Source organism: Mobula hypostoma, chromosome 19 (assembly GCF_963921235.1).
Source record: "Mobula hypostoma chromosome 19, sMobHyp1.1, whole genome shotgun sequence".
Classification (NCBI taxonomy): domain Eukaryota; kingdom Metazoa; phylum Chordata; class Chondrichthyes; order Myliobatiformes; family Myliobatidae; genus Mobula; species Mobula hypostoma.
The window spans coordinates 46,977,016-46,998,529 of NC_086115.1; the positions used below are offsets into that span (position 1 = coordinate 46,977,016).

The 21,514-nt window shown below is 37.8% G+C and overlaps 1 protein-coding gene across 1 annotated transcript; it reads left to right on the forward strand.

Annotated features, from left to right (window-relative positions):
- The first annotated feature begins 6,540 nt into the window (after positions 1-6,540).
- Positions 6,541-20,821, forward strand: LOC134359013 (clarin-3). Its single transcript, XM_063071819.1, has 3 exons — positions 6,541-6,919; positions 16,456-16,638; positions 19,168-20,821. The coding sequence occupies exons 1-3, from the start codon at positions 6,688-6,690 to the stop codon at positions 19,443-19,445; spliced, it is 693 nt and encodes a 230-aa protein (XP_062927889.1). The 5' UTR covers positions 6,541-6,687; the 3' UTR covers positions 19,446-20,821.
- The last annotated feature ends 693 nt before the right edge of the window (positions 20,822-21,514 follow it).

Below are 21,514 nucleotides of genomic sequence, written 5' to 3' on the forward strand. Positions count from 1 at the left end.
CCATGTATCTATCCAAACTTCTCTAACTGTGGAAATCAGGCTCGCATGCACCACTTGTACTAGCAGCTCATTCCGCACTCTCACGATTGTAAATTGGATTTAGTTGTCGGTGATAAGTGGGTGCTGAAACACTAATTTCCCATTTTACCACCCCTCCCACCCCTGTACTAAACCTGCCAGAGTGTATGGTGACTAGAGAAAATTAGCACGTTTAACTGAAATCTCTGGCTATTCTTACCATAGCAATGTCTCTCAACATTACCATCACTTGCTACTGGAATGAACACTAAGAGCAGGAAACACACCACATTTCCCAAGGGCCTCATTCTTTGTTCTCCTATGCAAAAGGAAAATTCACTGACATTTCAAAGAAGGTACTCTCTATCATTACTCACCTAGAATCCTTTACCAAACTCAGACTCATTGGCTTACTTTTATTTTGGGCAGAGAGAGGACACCACTGATGAGGTCCTTATAATACATCTCAGCATCTAAAGTGGGATTGTATCAGTTCAGATCTGGTGTCCTCCTCACTTGATTAAAAGAGCATGTTAATAGTCAGGATAGCAAAATAAGAGCAGGACAAAGATGGATACATGTTTCAATCAATGTTATCTGCTTACAACAATAGGAATACACAGCTTGGAGTAGAGTTCTTGCTTCAGATGTCAGTTCCTGTTGCATACATGTGAATTTTGTTCATTAGCTCCACTAAGTTGAATTGAAAATGTTGTCCCAATTAATGTCTTGAAACAGAAATTTACTTATGAAATGCTACACTGAGGACATCTTCAAGAAAAAGCATCCATCACTAAGGACTGTTACAATCTGGGACATTCCCTCTTCTCATTACTACCACTGGGGAGGAGTTACTGGTGTTTATTCTGTAGACCCACAATCAGCTGCTTGCTTCACCTCCACCATCAGATTTCTGAATGGTCTGTGAACTCATGAAGACTTCCTCATTATTCCCTTTTTCTGAACGATTTACTTTTGCACTTTATAGTAACTTTATGGTACTGCTGCTACTAAACAATAAATTTCATCTTATTTAAGTCAGTGATCATAAATCTGATATTATTGCAAGCAGAGAAAGAAGGGATCTTCCAGATATGTAATTGCATTAATTTTTTATTTCCTGCTCCAGACAATAAAGAACAAAAGCAATAAAGAGTTTTATATATACTTGAGCCAAACTTGAATGTGCTATATATCAAAGCAAACTGCAAACATCCACGCTTGCTAATTTCTAATATCAATGTGAATTTTATATCTTTGACCTTTGAAAGGAAGCAACAATTGAAAGGGCAATAGTAGAAGTGGATATGCTCATAAAATATAAAAGAACATCATATATCTTGTGATGGTTTATTATGCACTGAAATTGCTGAGGCCTTTCATGTCATGAGAAATCTGTTAATACTGAAGAGTATAATCAAATTTACCCAACCCACATTTACTGGAGGTAGCATATAGGGATTGTATGTTCTAGTATCAATTGTTTGGCAACAATAAAGTATGAAGTATTTTATTTTAGGTATCCCAAATTATTGTAATGCCTATTGCTCTTGTTCTCAAGGATTTGCTGGAGCTTATGAGGAGTGTGACAAGAATACACATAGATTAAGATGTTAGCTGTCCTGTTCTGCCACCTGTCTTCAGGAGAGAAAGAGATAAGGAAAACAATGGAGCAGCATTTGGAGATGTTAATAAAGGGACGGGAGAGAGTAACGGAAGGAGAGCTGTCAAGATCAGCTCCCCCTTTGAACCCTGAACTGTTTGAAGTGATGGACAGGCGATACCCCAGCAGGGGGAATAAAATGGACAGGTTCGCTAAGGCAGGACACACACGACACCCTGAGGTAACAAGACCCTGGAGGCGGTGCGTCTTCCACAAGCCGGTGGGAAGATTTTTGGACAGCTGGTCGCGGGATCAAGCCATAGACGCTCAGGGTGGAAAGGCACGATCGGCGGGAACCTGGTGTGTGTCCACCCTTGCCTGGGTGCCAGGTTCACCGCAGAGAAACGATCGTATCTGGAAACGGAGGGGTCACGGCTGGTGACCTCATATGACATCACAAAGGGCTCGCCCGAAAGCTGACTGCGAAGGTCTGTGTGGAAGCCGTTTGAATATTCATTCGTTTTGCTCTCTCTCTCCTTCCCCCCACTGTCCGCGAACTGAACTGAACTAAATTGAACTGAACTTTACGTCACTTTGAAACTGGTCATTTACCCCTAGACAACGATAGAGCTTGATTGATCCTGTTATCTTAATTCTGTGTACATGTGTGCTTATCATTGCTGAACTGTTGCATTTATTATCCTTTTGATTAGAGTACTGTATTGCTTGTTTCTTTAATAAAACTTTCTTAGTTCTAGTAATCCAGACTCCAACTGAGTGATCCATTTCTGCTGGTTTGGCAACCCACTTACGGGGTACGTAACAGGAGTTTGTAGAACAATGGCTAAATAGAAGTCAGCTTTCACCAGAGACACAAGAGACTGTAGGTGCTGGTATCTAGAGCAACACATAAGATGGTGTGTCTATTCAGGCTGTCTCTGGTGTAACCCACAAGATGCTGGAAGAACTCAATAGCTCATGCAGTAACTATGAAGGGACATAGACCATTGTCATTTCAGGCTGAGACCCTTCATCTGGGCCAATGAAAAGTCTCAATCAAAAAAATGTTGACTGTCCATTTTACTCCATAAATGCTGCCTGACAGCAGATTTCCTCTGGCATCTTGAGTCTTCCACCAAATACGGAAGCAGGAAACGTTCCTGCTTCCGCTCAACGCATGACAGCTTTCTCAACTTTACTGGCTAGGAGAGCTATTCTATTGTACTGGAAGGATCCCAATCCACCTACTGTATTTTTTTGGCTCTCCTCCATTATGTCTTGTTTAAGTCTGGAGAAAATTAGAAGTCGGACGTTTGATACATCCTTTAAATTTGAGCAAACTTGGCGACCTTTTATTCAATATTTTCATATGATCTAATTTTTGTTACTTTTATAGTTAATTATTCTTTTTTCTCCACGAAGTTTTAGATTTGATCAGAAGGATCTTCCCTTTCTTTTTAACTGTATCCTCAAAATGGACTGCCCAGACCCCCTTTTTTTTTGTTTTAGGTTAATTTAGTGGTCTTTTTTCCTCCAATAATAGAAAATGTTGAATTTTTTTATGAACTGTTAAGAGGAGAGGTGGTTCTCTTTTCTCTTTATATTAATACTTTACATGATTTTGACAGTGTATACTCCTTTCTCTATTTGTATTATTATTGAATTATATATTTGAGATAACCTCTCTTCTGGTTTGTATTTACCCTTATTCTTTTAAATCAATAAAAGAAGATTGAAAGTGAGTCTTTCACCAAAGAAGGCCTGAATAGGCCCAGCATTATCCAAGTCAGTCCCTAAAGCTCAATAGGAAAGCTACCTTTGGATTGTGGTCCTGACGTGCAATCCAGTGATATTCAAAAGTTAGATGAGATGCCTCACGTTGAAGGAACAATTGTAGAATAATATGTAGGCATTTGCCAAGTGGATCATTAAATGTCTGATCAGGTAGCAAACTTGAATAGTCATAATTCAACATGTCAAGCCTTTTGAAGAATGTGAATTGCAAGGTTTTAAATTAAATAGATTTCATTGTTTGTCTTACAAAGGCATATAAATGTCAGAAACGCACAAAGACAAACTTACAAGTTTTATGAAGGGCTTCCAAGAACAAGCAGTAACTATTGTAATGACAACATTTTGAATTCCATGAGAATTTTCCCAAAAGGTGGTATTGCCAGGTAGCCTTCCCTCTATATCTATCCTTGTCAGTACCTCCAGTTGAACTGTCTTTTGTGTGTTTCCCCATAGCCACTGGTCTGTGATTTTGTATTGCCGTGTGCTCTTGTTTGTTTTCGTGCTCCTATCCCCGCTCCTGCTCTATTCCGGCCCCTGTATTACTGAGTACTCCATCTCTCACCTGTTTCTCATTATTACCTGTCTACTGCCACCTGTGTCTCATTGTGCTCCACCTATCATCTGCCTCGCTGCTTATTGCTCAGTGTATTTTAGTTCGGTGTTTTCATCTGTTTGTTGCCAGGTTGTGCCAGTGTCTGTCTGTCTGTCTGTCTGTCTGTCTGTCTGTCTGTCTGTCTGTCTGTCTGTCTGTCTGTCTGTCTGTCTGTCTGTCTGTCTGTCTGTCTGTCTGTCTGTCTGTCTGTCTGTCTGTCTGGCCGGCCTGTTTCCTGATTCTAGGTTTTGGATTTCTCTGGAATTTTTGATCTCTGCCTGAACTTTGATGCTGACTTTGTTGCCCCTCCTGCTGGGATTTGCTACTCAGTAAATATCATAGTGTGCACAGTATGTGGTCTGTGATTGGGTCCCTGCTTCAGTGTCCTGACAGTTCTATAATATGAATTATCTTTTACATTTATCCTGAATCCTGACAAACAGTATAACATAGCATTACATCTTGTTATTCAGTTATTCCCAGCCAGACAGGGTCTGCTGAAATACTTAAAATATTCTTGCATCTGATACACAGATTACCACAATACTAATTTTGCTCTGAATGTTATTAATTTCTTTCTTTGATTAACTTTTTTTTTACCCACTTTGAATCTTACAAAAGATTATGGTACAAGGGCATAGATCCTAAAAATGGGAACAGTGGAGGACAGGGTTGTGAGAAAGACATATGGCTTGCTTCTGGCCAAGGCACTGAGTGTGAGCGCCATGACATCATGTTACAGTTTTACAAAGCATTGATTAGGCTATGCTTGGAGTATTGTGTGAAGTTCTGGTCAACACACTATTGAATGAATGTGATTAAGCCAGAGAAGATGTAGAAAAGATTCACAAAGATGTTGCCTGGATTGGAGGGCTTGGGTTATCAAGAGAGTTTGGTTAGTCTTGGTCACTTTTCCTTGGAGAAAGAGGCTGAGTAATTAGATGATAGAGATACATAAAATTGTGAGACAAATAAATGGGATAGACAACCAGTGACAGTTTTTCATGATAATTTCTAAAACTGGAGGGTATAGATTTAAGGTGGGAAAGAGGTGATGCAAAGGGAATCTGAGGGGTAATTGTATCTGGAATGAGCTGCCAGAGGAGGTGTTGAAGAAGAAGCAAATATATTATTTAAGACAATAGGAACAAAATGCTGGAGGAACTCCAGGCAGCATCCATGGAAATGAATGAACAACCGATGTTTTAGGCTGGGACCCTTCCTCAGGACAATACTTAACAGACATCTTTACAGGTTCTTAAATGAGCAGGGCAGAGAGGAAGATGGAATCTATGCATACAAGTGGGATTAATATAAATAGGCAGATCAGCAGCAGGCCAGAGGGCCTGTTTTTTTGTTATACGAAACCAACACTATAAAACTTGGCTAATAATAAACATTCACTGCAAAGTTTCCGAGTAATCAAGATTATAGTTTGTCCCATCATGAAGTATAAGACTAACTATTTTCACCCCATTCAATATGAGACTTCATACACCTCTTGTAATGCCATATTGTAGTAAAACACCAAAATACAGTAGTTAGCTATGAATAATTGTTTAAATGGTCAGGAGTGCAGAAAAATGCAGGTACTTGCCACGGTGTTGGCTAAGTTCATGTCAGCAATGAACTAGAGAAGTCCTTGATGCACAGATAATTCCAGTTTTGAATACTAGGCTTTTTCCAGTTCACCTTAAGTTGCTTCAATGCAGATCAAGCAATAAACATCACTGAATCTTACCAGTGTAACATCTAAATTATTCCATTAGTCTTTCATGGTTGTTATGTAGGCCTAGTTAAGCATAGAAATAAATTGATCTATTAATATCAAATTGCAAGTCATTTTTGTATTACCAAAATGATAAACTAAGAACTAGACTGTGAATGAAAATCAAAGAAAAATAAATTGCAGGCATTGGAAATCTGAAATGATAACAGAAAGTGCCAGAAAAACTTAGCAGATAAGGAAGCATCGGTTGAAAGAGAATCAGATAATGTTTCGGATGGAGGACCCTTCATCGAAACAATAACTGCCCACACTTACTACATTCAGCTGAAAAAAGGTGGGGGGGGGGAGCGCCTTCCATCAATGCAGTTAGTTTAGGTTTATGTCCAACTCAGAGGAAAATATGACAACATTTTCATTCTCTGGGATATCAATAACATGTGAAAAGCTATATAGGTTTCCCTAACAATTAACAGCATAGTCAGGTCTATAAAGAAACCACTAAAGATTTATTGAATCATTTAAATGATACATTTAGTAAGATTCCATGATGTATATTGTTCATCTGAATTGGAAGAATTTAATGTGAGTGGGAAAAGGTTGGTATACCAAAATTATAAATGTCTTTTCATCTAGGAGCAATAAAAATTTGGAAAAGGTACATAACATGAAATGATGAGAGCAGTTGCTAGGCATCAGTTATCTGTGTTTAGTATTATCAAGTGAAATGCTTTGCTCCTGGACAAGGTTCAGGCATCATAACATTTTATTGCTGTTACAGTTGATGCAAAGTTCATTTATTTAGCACTTCCTGTTAAATTCAGTACCTAGCTGGACGTGGTAACTGCAGGCTAATTATTTCTGCCAAAAATTGAAATAGGAACATTTAAGTTTGTTTCGTTTTCCTTTTAATGTTGTCTCTTATATAACGGAGGGAAAGAATAGCTGAGGAAAATGCCATCGCAAAAGAAAATGTTAATGTTTACGGCTGGATTTTCTGTCAGTCTGGGAACTTGCATGTTAATATCTGCAATTCTAGGAACAGATTCATGGGTGGACAGTATTGTGGACTGCCAAAACAAAACTGGTGTCAACTTTGGAGAAATGAAACTTAAATATGGGCTGTTTGATGGTTTACGTACCAAAGCTGGTTGTCCGATCCTTGTTGATGACGGGAATATTAAAGGTAAACCTTTTTCTTTACAGTAGTGTTGAGATTTACATGAGAACTTAAATATTCATATTCCATGAAGAGAAGATCATAAAGTGAAACAGAAGGAGGGGACTTACACTTGTGTTTGTGCCAGTTCTTTGACAGAACTCTCCAATTAGTTCCACTCCCTTGATTTCTTTCCCTGGGCCTACGTTTTTTTCTCCTTCATAGCATTTATCAAGGTTGATAAAAATATGTTAAAGTCTGTAATAACCGTTTTTAGACGTTCAAATTCAATCTACCACAAGTCGCTTATTTGTTTTTAAATCTACCTATCCTTGTTAACAAACAATGCTATAAATATTGCTTCTCAGGGGCACTGATACTTTCTATACTTCTGCAAATGCATCAAGCATTTTTGCAGAGCGGTATCATTTTTACAGTAATGAAAATAGCAAGAAAATAGAGTAAGTCCAGAAACTGTTTTCCTACTTTTAGAGTCATGGAGAACTAAAGCACAGAAACAAGCCCTTCAGCCCATCTAGTCTATGCTGAACTGTTATTCTGCTTAGTCCATTGACCTGCACCTGGAGCTTAGCCTTCCATACCTCTCCCATTCATGTACTTATCCAAACCTCTCTTAAATGTTGAAATCCACCGCTTCCTCTGGCAGCTATTTCCACACACACACCACCCTCTGAGTGAAGAAGCTCCCTCTCAGTTTCCCCTTAGTTATTTCACCTTTCACCCTTAACCTATGACCCCTAGTTCAGACTTTCACCCAGCCTTAGTGGAAAAAGCCTGCTTATATTAACCCAAGTATACCCAGAGGACCGACTCCTGTTCCTATTCCTGCTTCAGCCAAAACCTTTTCAAGGTTCTTTCAGTCTTTTAAACAGTCATGCATCATTTCTGGTGTTGCAATGGGTGCACTAATGCACTTTGCAAGCAGCAGATTCCAGCCACATAGCTGGAAGAACTAGTTGCGCTCACTTGGGAAAATTTGGAGTTCCACTCCATCACTATGTTGCCATCGCAAGGAAAGTAAATGTATCATTTTGTCTCTCAGAAATGGTGTGAGTCTTTCTGTCCAATTTTTCTCCAATATTTGATTTCGATAACTGAACAATCCTTTACAAATCATCATGATCATCCCCTTAGCTAAATTTGCAGGAAGATTTTATTTGACCATATAGCTAGATTGTATTACTATAATAAAGTGTTACATGTCACTTTCTCTCCTTATTACCTACTGCATTGGCCATATGACAACATACCTCAAATACTAATTCAGTTAAAATCTAGTTACAATTAACTTTTGTCCTAAGGTATACAAATTCTCTGGTTTTGTAATAACACAAAATTATTCAAAATACTCAGTAGGTCAGGCAGAAAGAAAAAGTTAATATTTTACGTCAGTGACCATTCAGCAAAACTGGGAAAAAATGGAGATTATAAGGGATTGCAGAGAAAGTTGGGATAGATAGTCTGCATAGAAAAGTTGGTTGTAAGATAGAGGACAAGAGAGATTGATCAACTTCTGCGGTGGTGGAACCAGTTGAAAGAAGATTCATATGGCCCATGAGTCATTAAAAGCCTGGGGAGATTATAGAATCATAGAACTATAACACAATCGTATAGTGATTATCACTGCACTTTACAGTTCCAGTAACCCAGTTTCAATTCTCACAGCTGCCTGTAAGGAGTTTGTTCGTTCTCCCTGTGACCGTGTGGGTTCCTCCGGGTGCTCAGGTTTCCTCCCACAGTCCAAAGTTAATTGATCATTGTAAATTGTAAACTGTCCCATGATTAAACTAGGATTAAATCGGGGGGTGGGGGGAGAGGTTACTGGGCAGCGTGGCTCGAAGGGCTGGCAGGGACTATTCCATCACCCTTAACTTGGCTCATAGTCTTTTCCGTCTGAGCAATTCAAATGTTCATCAAGGCACTTCTCAAGTGTCAATTACTCACACATAGTGCTTTTCACTGTGTAGATTTAGGCTTCCTTTGCAAGCAGATGCTGCCAATTTATCATTGCCAAGTCCTCCCCTGAGGTAATGGAATTTTCTTTCCCTAAATTGAGAACCTTGTTACTTAGTTACCATCTCCATCTTGTTTCCATAACCAATTTAAAACTACAGTCACTATTTACAAAATGGTCTCCCACTGGCAGTCTTTCAGCTTGACCAGCAACATTCCTCTGAGTAAGATCCAGTGGTGCTTTTTCCCCTCATTGATTTATCCACATCCTATTTCAAGAAGCTCTTCTGGACACACCTCAAGAATCCTTCACCCTCTGAGGTTTTAATGGTAAGGCAGTCTGAATTAATATTGGGGAAATTGAAATTCACTGTACAATAACTTTTATTATATCTCTCTCATATCTGCCTACGTATCTTTTCCTCTATCTCCTGTTGACTATTGGAAGGTCTGTAATACACATTCAGTAAAGAGAGCATACGCTTTCAGTTTCTAATCTCTACCCATGTGTCTTTGTTTGAGCTTTCAATGGCCTTCCAGGATATCCTTCCTCAGTACTAAAGTAATGTAATCCTTGATTCACGGTACAATATATCCTTCTCTTTTACTCCCCATCTGTCTTACCTGAACATTCAATACCCTGGAATATTAAGCTGCCTGCATGCCTATCTTGCAACTATGTCTCATTGATGGCTACAATATCACAGACCCTAATGTTAATTAAAGCTTTGATTTCATCTGTTCTACTAGTTACAGTATACTCCTTTTAGTTTACAATTTCCTTGATGTAAATAGGAGATTAATGAAATTACCAGATGAATATTACAAGGGAAAACATGGAAATGTGAGATAGAAGACTAGAATAGATCATTATATGAGATTGTTAAATTCCTTGTTGATCATGGCAGAGAGCTCAAAATGGACATGGGATGAAGAAACAAACTGACAAGCAACTGGAAGCTTTACTTGGAGACAGTATATCTATAAATGTCAAGAACGGAGGAGTTAAAAGGGCAGTTATTAGCAGAAGAGAAGTGGCTTTTGATGAAGTTGATAGAGTGAATCAAAGTGCTCCAAAGGCAACTGTCTCTTGTGGATACTGAAAGGGTAAGGCAAGGTAACTCTGGTGACATCATCATGCAGCAGGTATCTGAAATTATGAAGGATGATCCATGGAATGCAAAGGATGGTGGAGAAGAAGGGAAGGATTATGTTTTAGGTGGGAGGAGAGAGAGAGAAGTGAGGGAGAAGGTTCAGAGACATTTGAGAGCCGTGTGAACTATGAAGGAGAGGAAACTACAGTTTAACAAAAGAGAAATGTATCGATAATGAAGCAGAAATGTATCAGTATCAGGTATGTGGAGGGAGGCATTGTCAGAACTGTTATGACAGAGAGGGAAATATTAGAAGGGACAGGAAACAGAGTGAGAGAAAGCAAAATGAGGTACATATGGGAATCCATGGGTTTACACTCAGTGCCTTACACCACGGACTGAGCATATATTTGTGGACTTCTGCTGCTGTAGCCTATCAACTTTAAGATTTGATGCATTCAGAGATGCTCTTATGCACACCTCTGTTGTAACTCGTGATTACTTGGGTTACTGTTGCCTTACTGTCAGCTTGAAACAGTTGGGCCATTCTCCTCTGGCCTCTGTCATGAACAAGGCATTTTCACATACAGAATTGCCACTCACTACACGTTTTTATTTTTCACACCATTCTCGATCTTTCCAATAGTTTTATTATTAATTTTACATAAAAAATACAGAGTACAAGAAAAAAATATATATCAATACATTATACTAAATTGCATATAAAGACTCCTTACCCTATATTCATACAAATTAATTAATTCATAACATTGAAATATAGTAATTTTATTATATATTAAAAAATCTAACCCTTTACCAAGACCGAAGCTGATTAGTAAAGAAAAAAAGGAAAAAAAATTGCTAGTCATCATCTGTGCTTTAACAGCAAATCAAAGGTTTTGAAAATAATTCAAAAAAGGTCCCCACAATGTTTGAAAGTCTTGGTTAGATTCGGAGATTGAACATCGAACCTTCTGTAAATTTAAACATGACATCACACCACGTAACCATTGAGCGTGAATAGGAGGGGCCGCATCTTTCCATTTAAGCAAGAGCGTCCTTCTGGCCATGAGAGAAATAAAAGCCAAAATATACAAGTCAGATGACTCCAAAATAATATTCTTTCCTCCAACAATACCAACTAACGTGGTCAAAGGATTAGGCTTAAAGTTTACTTTGAAAAGCATCAAGAAAGTTTGAAATACTTCTTTCCAATATTTTCCAAGACTCAGACATGTCCAAAACATATGAATGAGTGAGACTTCTCCATTATTACATTTATCACAATACGGAGATATATCTAAATAAAAATGAGACAACCTATCCTTGGTCATATGGGGCCTATGGACCACTTTAAATTGTAGGAGAGAGTGGCGGGCCCATAACGATGAAGTGCTAACCAATTTAAAAATTTGATTCCAAGTTTCCTCTGGAATTGAAGTCTGTAAATCTTGTTCCCAAAGAATTTTAATTTTATCTAAAGGAACACTTCTCATTCCCAACAGCATATTATAAATATTAGATAAAGATCCATTATAAAAAAGTTTCTAATTAATAATTACATCTAATAGATTCTTATCAGGACTTTTAGGAAATGTACTTACTTGAGACCATAAAAAATCTCTTATTTGTAGGTATTGAAAAAAATGGGTTTTGGGTAAACTATATTTAGTTGACAGTTGTTCAAACGAAAGGAGACTTCCCTCTACAAACAAGTCCTGAAAGCATTTAATACCTAATCTATCCCATTTCTTAAAAGCCACATCAATCATAGAGCGTTTAAATAAAAATGAGAAAAAATGGGACTCGAAAGAGAAAATCTCAATAAGCCAAAGTATTTTCAGAATTGTATCCAAATTCTCATAATGTGTTTAACTACCAGATTATCAGTTAGCTTACTCAGAGAAAAAGGAAGTGAGGATCCAAGAAGAGAAATAATAAAAAATTTATTAACAGAGTTAGCTTCTAAAAAAACCCACATCGGGCAATCGCCATGATTAATGTAATATAACCAAAATGTAAGATTTCTTATATTAACTGCCCAAAAATAAAATCTAAAGTTTGGTAAGGCTAATTCTCCATTCTTTGTATTTTTCTGAAGATGAATTTTATTTAATCTAGAACGCTTATTCTTCCATATATAAGAAGATATAATAGAGTCAAGAGAATCAAAGAAAGATTTAGGAATAAAAACAGGCAATGCCTGAAAAAGATATATAAATTTAGGTAATATATTCATTATAATAGTTAATTCAGCCAACCAGCGATAACAAAAGAGGCAACCAATTTGATAGTACCCTTTTTACGTGAGTCAATAGGGTAAGAAAATTTTCTTTAAATAGACGCTTATAGTTTTTAGTAATTGTTACACCTAAGTAGGTAAATTGGTTTCTTACAATTTTAAAAGGAAGGTTGGAATTTGTTTGTATCAAATTATTCAAAGGGAAAAGTTCACTTTTATGTAGGTTTAATTTATAGCCTGAGAACTGGCTAAAACAGGAGAGTAAAGAAAGCGCATGGGGTAACAAAGTCTCAACATTAGAAGTAAATAGCAGTAGATCATCAGCATACAATGAGACTTTGTGAATAGTGTCTCTCCTTAAAATACCGGTGATACCATTAGACTCTCGAAAGGCAATGGCTAAAGGTTCTAAGGCCAGATCAAAAAGCAAAGGGCTCAATGGACAGTCTTGTCTAGTGCCACGTTGAAGCTTAAGTGGTTTGGAATTACGACAATTAGTGATAACCCTACTGGAAGGAGCTAAATAAAGTAATTTAGTCCATTGAATGAAAACAGGTCCAAAATTGAATTTTTCTAAAGTTTTAAATAAATAATTCCATTCAACTCTGTCAAAAGCTTTCTCAGCATCTCGGGATATCACACATTCCAATATCATGTTAGAAGGAGAATAAATAACGTTTAATAACCGACGACTATTAAAGTGAGAAGACCGATTTTTGATAAATCCAGTTTGATTATCAGAAATGACAGGTGGTAAAATATTTTCAATCCAATGGGCCAAAACTTTAGATAGGATCTTAGTATCAACATTAAGTAAAGAAATTGGTCTATAAGAAGAGCATTCAGTTGGATCCTTATTCTTTATAAGAATAAGTGAAATGGAAGCCTCATAAAAAGATTGAGGGAGTCTGCCCAACTTGAAGGAATCCGAAAAAACTGAACATAGATGAAGTATAAGCAGTGAGGAAAATATCTTGTAAAGCTCTCCAGAAAATCCATCTGGACATGGAGCTTTCCTCAAATGTAATGAGCGCACAACCTCAACAATTTCCTCAAAAGAAATAGGTTGTTCAAACAACTTTCTGTTGCCGGCAGAAATTGTAGGAATGTTTAGTTGGTCTAAAAAATTGTTCATTACAGTGTTATCCTTAGAAGATTCAGAACTATAGAGTTTAGAATAAAATTCTCTAAAAGTATCATTTATTTCTAAATAATCAGTTGTCTTATCACCATTAGCTTTGCATATTTCTTTAATCTGCTGTTTAGCTATAAAGGTTTTAATTTGATCAGCCAATAATTTACACAAAAAATGTTGGTGGAATGCAGCAGGCCAGGCAGCATCTATAGGAAGAGGTACAGTCAATGTTTCGGATCGGGACCCTTCGTCGAGACTAACTGAAAGAAGAGATAGTAAGAGATTTGAAAGTGGGAGAGGGAGGGGGAGATCTGAAATGATAAGAGGAGACAGGAGGGGAGGGGTGGATCTAAGAGCTGGAAAGTTGATTGGCAAAAGGGATACCAGACTGGAGAAGGTAGAGGATCATGGGATGGGAAGCCTGGAGAGAAAGAGAAAGGGGGGAGGGGTGCCCAGAGGGTGGAGAGTAGGCAAGGAGTTATAGTGAGAGGGACAGAGGGAGAAAAAAGAGAGAGAGAAAAAAAGCGGGGGGGGGGGGAATATATTAAATAAATAAATAAGGGATGGGGTGTGAAGGGGAGGAGGGGCATTAATGGAAGTTAGAGAAGTCAATATTCATGCCATCAGGTTGGAGGCTAACCAAACGGAATATAAGGTGTTGTTCCTCCAGTCTGAATGTGGCTTTAGCTTGACAGTAGAGGAGGCTGTGGAGAGACCCGACGCAGGCTAGGAGACCGTTTCGCTGAACACCTACACTCTGTCCGCCAGAGAAAGCAAGATCTCCCAGTGGCTGCACATTCTAATTCCACATCCCATTCCCATTCTGATATGTCTATTCAAATCTCTTACTATCTCTTTTTTCAGTTAGTCCCGATGAAGAGTTCTGGCCTGAAACGTCGACTGTACCTCTTCCTATAGATGCTGCCTGGCCTGCTGTGTTCCACCAGTACTTTTTGTGTGTGTTACTTGAACTTCCAGCATCTGCAGATTTCCTCGTATCTGAGCCAATAATTTACCTGTTTTATCTCCATGAATATAAAATTGATATTTACCTTTTAGCACACCATTCTCTATAAACTCTAGACACTGTTGTGTATGAAATTCCAAGGATATCAGCAGTTTCTGAGATACTCAAACCACCATGTCTAGCAGCAGAAATTATTCCATGATCAAAGTCACTGTGTTCACATTTCTTCACCATTCTGATATTTAGTCTGAACAACAACTGCACCTCCTGACCATGTCTGTATGCTTTTGTGCATTGGGTTCCTGCCACGTGATTGGCTGATTAGATATCTGCATTAATGAGCAGATGTACAGGTGTACCCAATAAAGTGACCAATCGATAATAGATAACGGACATCAGCCCATCCAATGGAATACAGAGAGATAAATTCAGAATAGGCAAGGAGTCAATGGTAGATCATGAGAAATATAGCTGGGTGGAAGCTGCCAGCAAAAATAATGAAGTATCACAGCTCCATGTATGATTTTGATGTGTTTGCTATAGTGATGAATGTACTAGATAAAGCAATTAGGGGCATAAACACAGCAAGACAGAGCCAAGGAATATTTCATATGTCCCGCAAAGAGATGGGCATGCCTGAGATGCATTTGTGAGTCAAGTAAAAGGAGACTTTCTTCAATTTAAAAACAAGTTAGTCTGCCAAAGAAAATTGAAGTGGAAGGATTTTGTTGGATGTTTGTTCAAGAAAAGAGCAAAGGGCCTTGCCATCTTGGTGTAGAATAGAGGTGAAGGGGGATTGTACACACATGGTAAACACGAGCAAGCTGGGTCCAGGATTGGAAGCTATTAAAGTGACGGAGGAAGCAGAAGGTTTCATAGACCCCATGGGAAAAGGGGTGAGAGGATGAGTGGAGAAGGAATAAACATGGCAAGAACAAATGACATCTGTAAGAGAAAAACAGGCTAAACGCATAGGTCTACTAGATCAATCCTGCTGGTGAATATTGGGAGGAGGGACAAGAAGATTGTGAGGCCATGAGGCTAGAGGCCAAGGAAGGAAGTTCTCTAGTAGAATGGAAGTCAGTGACTCATAGGAAACAATAGCCTGATGTTCCTCCGTGAAGAGATGATCTAGAGAAGGGGTTCCCAACTGGGGACCCATGGACCACTTGCTTAAAGAAGGAGCGTTTTCTGGCCTTTTCAAGGTAGTGTTTGCTATGCAATTTAATAAAAATAGCCACTAAGTCATCATTGTCTGTGTCAAAATTGAACTTGGTCCTGAGTGAGCAGTATATTGCAAGTTCAATAGGAGTAGATTAGTACAGGTTACCAGAGTAGAAATGTTGAAACAAGCAATGTCATTTCAGCAGAAACTCTTTTTGATTTCTATTCCTAAAGGGTGAATTAAACTTGCCTTAATCTGGTTTGGATTTTAGTCATGGAGCAGAGCAGTAAAATACATATATCACAAAATGTGTTTCCAAATCCCAGACAGAATTAACTGATCTAATTCATTTTATTTTATTATCATTAAGAGCAAACTAAGTAAACCAAGCTCACAAAATGATAGTTACCTAAAAGCCACGGGGCACAGTACGTCAATATTCCAATACAGGTTATTAGAAGCTATAAATTATGCATTGTCCTCTTTCAACACTTTTTAATGAAGTTGTTCAGATGAATTATTGAAAATTATAGAACATATGTGATTAGTTTCATGGATTTTGCATATCAGGAAATAAATCCTGACTCTTCTGTTGACTTTCTACATTGCTTCTCTGATGCTTAGAGTAAGCTCAAGCATCTCATCTTTTGTGTGTGTATATGGCACATTGTAACCCTCAAGACTTCATAATAATTTTAAGCAATGACACATTATTTTCTCTTCACAAATGTGGCTGTGCCTTCGAGCTTCAATGTGTTGTCTTTCTCTTCTCTTCTGTCTCCAACTACTATTAATTGTTATCTTGACAACTTTGGTCTACATGTTAACCACACATTTCCTTTGTTCTCTCCTTGTCTTCCCTCTCAGTTAACTTAAACCATTCTTGTTCTCCAACTTTTCAATATTTTCAGTTTAATTTCTGATTTAAAGTATCTGTAGTTTTATGATCAAATCCTAACTCTTGTTGTGTGCTTTTCTCCTTTTAGTTTTGGATTGCCTTCAAAATGCAGGAACTGCAAGGGTTATCCACATCCTAGTTATACTATTCCTTGTTTTTGGACTGTTGTTTTCACTGCTAAGTGCCATAGTGTCCTTTTACAACAGTGTCAGTAATCCATATGAAAACATCTGTGGACCTATTAGTATTTACGTATGCAGCTCCATTAGTGGTAAGTAAAAATGAATGAATGAGTCAGTATTTGAATGAATGGTAGAAATGTAGTAAATGACATTATTTTTCTTTAATTACGAAAAGTAAATTCTTCTGCCATTTTATTTCAATTTTTAACAATTTACCAGGTCAGTGTAACATACTTTCATCGTGTTTATTCTTGAAATTGTAATAAAATAGCATAATTATGAGAACAGTTACATATGATTTGCAATAGGTTTTATTTGTGCTATTCAAGCATTCAAAGGGATATAATTTTGGTAATAAAGCATTCATTGTTCAGAAATTATCTAAGAAAGCTCATCTGGAAGCATTAGTGACCAACATTGAAGAAGGTGGTCTTGGTAGAACCGATAGTTCCTTGGGAGGACCAGATTGAAAATGTGTTTGAGTGTAAGAAAGCCAAATACCAGGATCTGGTAGAACAGTGCCAGAGACAGGGGTGGAGGGCATGAAGTGAGCTTATAGAGGAGGGGTGTAGAGGTTTTGTTGACTGCTCACTGAGCAGAACCTACTCTCTCCTGTCCATTATGGGGACTACAAAGCGCCTTCAGGACCATCGCAGAGGGTGCTAAGCGAACCTCCAGATGGCTATGCACCAGGAGGTGTGACCCATGGACCAACGTTACTGGGACACAAGCCAGAGCCTGATTAACCCTGGATGGCTTGCCTGGGTGAGAGTGTCTGATGTTGAAAAGACCAAAAACACCCAATGACCCAGGTTACATCACAGATGATGTGTCCCAGCGCATCCTTGGATGTACCTCAGTATCACTCAGCTACAGGATTGTTTTGATTCACCACAACCCATTTTGTTCAGAAATAAGTTGCCTATAGATATTCCTGCTAAAATAGCTCTGAGGAGGGACTGATTCGCTCTCCACCCTTAAGCATTGGTGCAAGATTTTTGGGTGCACGCCTCAGGTAAGCACTCACGTGCTCAGGGGTTGGCAATTTAGATATTTTTTTCATCACTACACATTTCATACTTAACACCTTAAGTAAATGTGCAGAGGTTGGGTCACTTTCTTGCAACCACCCTTCATCGCCATCTGCACATCTGTCCATTTTAATTAATTTGTGGTTCATTCCATGTGTAAACTTATCAAATAACAGTTAGAAACCATCCTTCTTTTCAATTTTGTTAAAATCACCTTTTATTAGGAAAATTTTCCACGCAAAATTATGATCAAAGACCATGATCATCCACATAATATGACACAGCACATAATGATGATGATGATGATGATGATGTAACTTGCATCACTTTTAATGGAAGTAAAGAATGATCAAGTAACTTATTTGTAGCACAATGAACAATTGGAGCTTTTTGTTTTTGAATGTTCCCCTCATCCACTGAAAAGATGGTGAGACCTTGCTATGCCCTAATTAAAGTGCTACAATTAGAAATGTATCTCTATCTGTTGTAAATTAAACCCTTTTCTTTCAGTTAAGCTCTTTCATCCGAGCATTATGCAAGGTTTCCCAATCATTGGCCTTCAATGACATTTAACTGCTATTAAAATGGATTTTTTAAGAAACAAATTAAGTGCCGCTAAACAATCTTTCTGCCCTTGAAAAAATCATTTCAAACACCTTTTTGGAATAATATTATTCCAAATATAACAAAATTAATTTTAACTTTAAAGAGGAGCCTGTACATCCTCCCTGTGACCACAGGATTTCCTCCAGGTGCTCCGGTTTCCTTGCTCAGTCCAAAGATCTACCGGCTGGTAGGTTAATTGGTCATTGTAAACTGTCCTGTGAGTAGGCTAGGGTTAAATCAAGGGGTGCTGGGCGGCACAGCTAAAAGGGCTGACTCTGCACAGTATCTCAATAAAATTTAAAAAAAGGAAAGAAAGAAAACTGCCAATGTTGGAAATCCGAAATAAAAACCCAAAATGCTGGAAACACTCAACAGGTTAGATGGCATCTGAGAAAATGGAAACAAACTTAAATGTTTCAGGCCACAACAGAGTTAACACTTCAGGTTTTTTTTTCCATAAATGCTGCCTGACCTTTTGAGTGCTTCCAACATTTTCTTTTGCTTTCTCTTTGTTTTATGTCATGGACCTCTAACTTAATCTCATGAGTTTATATTTCAAATGTTTCTAAAATTCTTAAAATGTTAAGTAAATTTGGTGTTTCCAGAGTGCTCATTTCAATTTGGATGCTGGGCTTTCTGGATAATTTTACTATTTGTTTACCTATACATTGAAGAAGGTGCTTGAGCCAAATTCATGTTAGAGAAGAAAATCCATGGTATAGAGAAAATTTAATTTTTGTGGGCATACTTCATCTGGGTCACCCTTCATCCATGACAGGTAAATATGAGATAATATCTGTAGTTGGTTGGAAACTCTAGCTTGCAAGTACATAGACAAGGAAGAGAAATCTAAGAATGTAAAGTGCACTTACTTTCAAAATATCATAGTGTCTAATAAAACATAAGATTTTGCTTTATATATTAATAGCCATGTTAACATTCTGATATGATATAACATACTAAGAGAATGTTTTTTTTTAGGTGTTTCAACATTGTTGGCAATGGTTCTGTTTGCAGCAAATACAGCAGCGAACAATTTATCAACAACATTGGTATCAAATTCCATTGAAGGGAGTCTGATTATATTCAAGCCCAAGTCGGATAGTTATGACTACTCGTTTTGGCTTATCTTGCTCTCATTGGTACTTTGTGTTACCTCAGTTGGAATTACCTATGCATATCAACATGCAAATTTTGACGTAGAAAGAGAACAAAAAAGACCAGCTGAAAATGCAACCAACGATGTTTTGATGTATTAACCTGTGTGGACTGAGAAATCAGAAGCTCTTGTAATAAAGATTATAGAAGTGACAAGTAATTTGTTGTGGGATGGACTATGTGATTGTCAGAGATTATGTTATTCCTTCATTTCATTTCAACACTTTGTCTAGATGCAACACAATGTGGTACAGGCTGCCACTCTCCACTGTCACAACAATAATCACATTGGAGTGAAATATCCCTCAAAATATTATACTGAATATAACCTTAATTTTGAGGGTAACTTCTGACTTTTGAAGCTGGAGCAATGAATATAAGCTATGTAGATCATGACGTCAAGATTTGTGGAGACTGATTTTCCATGTCCTCTATTACGATACCTGTAATTACTGTATGGGCTCAATTCATTAGACCAGCTTCATCACTTTCCTGGAATGGGCATGTGCATGGAGTAAGGTTGAAACACAATATTTGCCATTCTGATTGTTTTATATTTAATAATGTATTGTTATTATTCTCTGGACAACATATGCTGCCTATTAAATTACTCCAAGTCAACCAAAAATGTTTTCTTGATTGAAGGTCAGTAATTGATTGCAATGAACAATTCTGTATTGTTAATTAAAGACACTAATTCTCTACTGACTATAAACACAACTTCAAAATCAATAAGAACTACCCAAAATAATACACAATATCACAAAATAACATGTACAAATGGTTGTACTGCAGTTAATGATGATTATGAGCAACGTATGTTCATCGAAAAGTTCAGATGACATGTGAACAGTGTTCTTCTGTTGCCTGTTACACTGCTGGCTTTAGGGCAGCAATGAAGGTTCTCCATCTCTGGCAGTGTTCACGGTTTCCTTCGACTTGTCAGTAACTTCCTCTTGGTTCACTCTCGGTCAAGCAAGTCACCGGTGGAGAATCAGGAATACCGTTGCACACAGATGTAGAAGGATTCTTCATTGCTGTTTCCATAACAATTTTGTTTGACCGGTCAGGATCCTTAGCCCTGAGATGAACCCCTGAACCTGGAGGACCGGTGGACCACTCTTAGTCTGGCCTCCACCCTTTGACCTGTTTGGCATAAGTGACCATGCCAAGAGCCAAAACATAAAGCCCCGACTCCAGCCAGCAGAGCTCTCCAGGTAATTGAGGCACAGAAGTCTCCAAACCACGACAAGGTTGTGATCATCTTGGAGGATGTGAACTGTGTAGATGCTATTAAATTTTATTTAGAATGGAGAAATCTAGCAACATGTACTTGCTTACTTTGAAGAGCACCAGAATTGTATAAGACAGTACCTGTAAGATTTTGCTGTAATATTTTTTTGCATTACTATTTTCTCTTCCTAGCTACGCAACAGGAAGTTGAAACATCAATTGCTAAACAAAATATTAAAATGCCAGTTTTTAATGATAAACCAATACTGTCTTACTAAGCATAAGTGAACAGAATCCAGTAATACAATTTAAACAAGGCCCTGCAATGTGGCATCAAACTTACTTTGGAAGCTTTTTTATTATAAGATATTAAGTTTATTTTAATGAAATTCAAGTGAGTTTTTAAAATCTGTCAAAATGATATGGTGCACCAAGCTGAATAATGGCAAACAAATTTTCCAATGCAGTGGGGCTGTTTAGTATATACTGTATATTTAAAAGTTATACTGAACAAGTTGCATAAAATTAATTCCACATTAGCATTTACACTGATGCACTGTTGAATACAAATCTCTTGGGTGAGATACTAAACCAAGATCCCACCTGCACAATTCAGACTACTTTTCCTATAATCTGTTAAATATCTGGATGACGGAATTGATGTGCTGTTTTGGCCAGGCTTGTGGGTGATATAAAAATAGGTGGAGGGGTAAGCAGTTTTGATGAATCATCGAGTCTGCAGATAAAGAGAAAAGGAAAAGAAGTAGTAATGTGTATTGGTAGAAGAATAAACGGGTAGACTATTTTCTAAATGGGGAACAAATTCAGAAATCAGGGGTGCAAAGGGTCTTGGGTGCCCTGTTGCAGGATTCCCTAAAGGTTAACTTGCAGGTAGTAGGAACTGCAAATATAATGTTAGCATTCTTTTCCAGCAGAC

What these genes read in the sequence shown, in the direction of transcription:
- LOC134359013 (XM_063071819.1), top strand. Translation starts at nt 6,688, where the DNA reads ATGCCATCGCAAAAGAAAATGTTAATGTTTACGGCTGGATTTTCTGTC. An exon ending in TGATGACGGGAATATTAAAG is followed by an intron (nt 6,920 to 16,455) that starts GTAAACCTTTTT and finishes TTCTCCTTTTAG; the next exon opens with TTTTGGATTGCCTTCAAAAT. An exon ending in CGTATGCAGCTCCATTAGTG is followed by an intron (nt 16,639 to 19,167) that starts GTAAGTAAAAAT and finishes GTTTTTTTTTAG; the next exon opens with GTGTTTCAACATTGTTGGCA.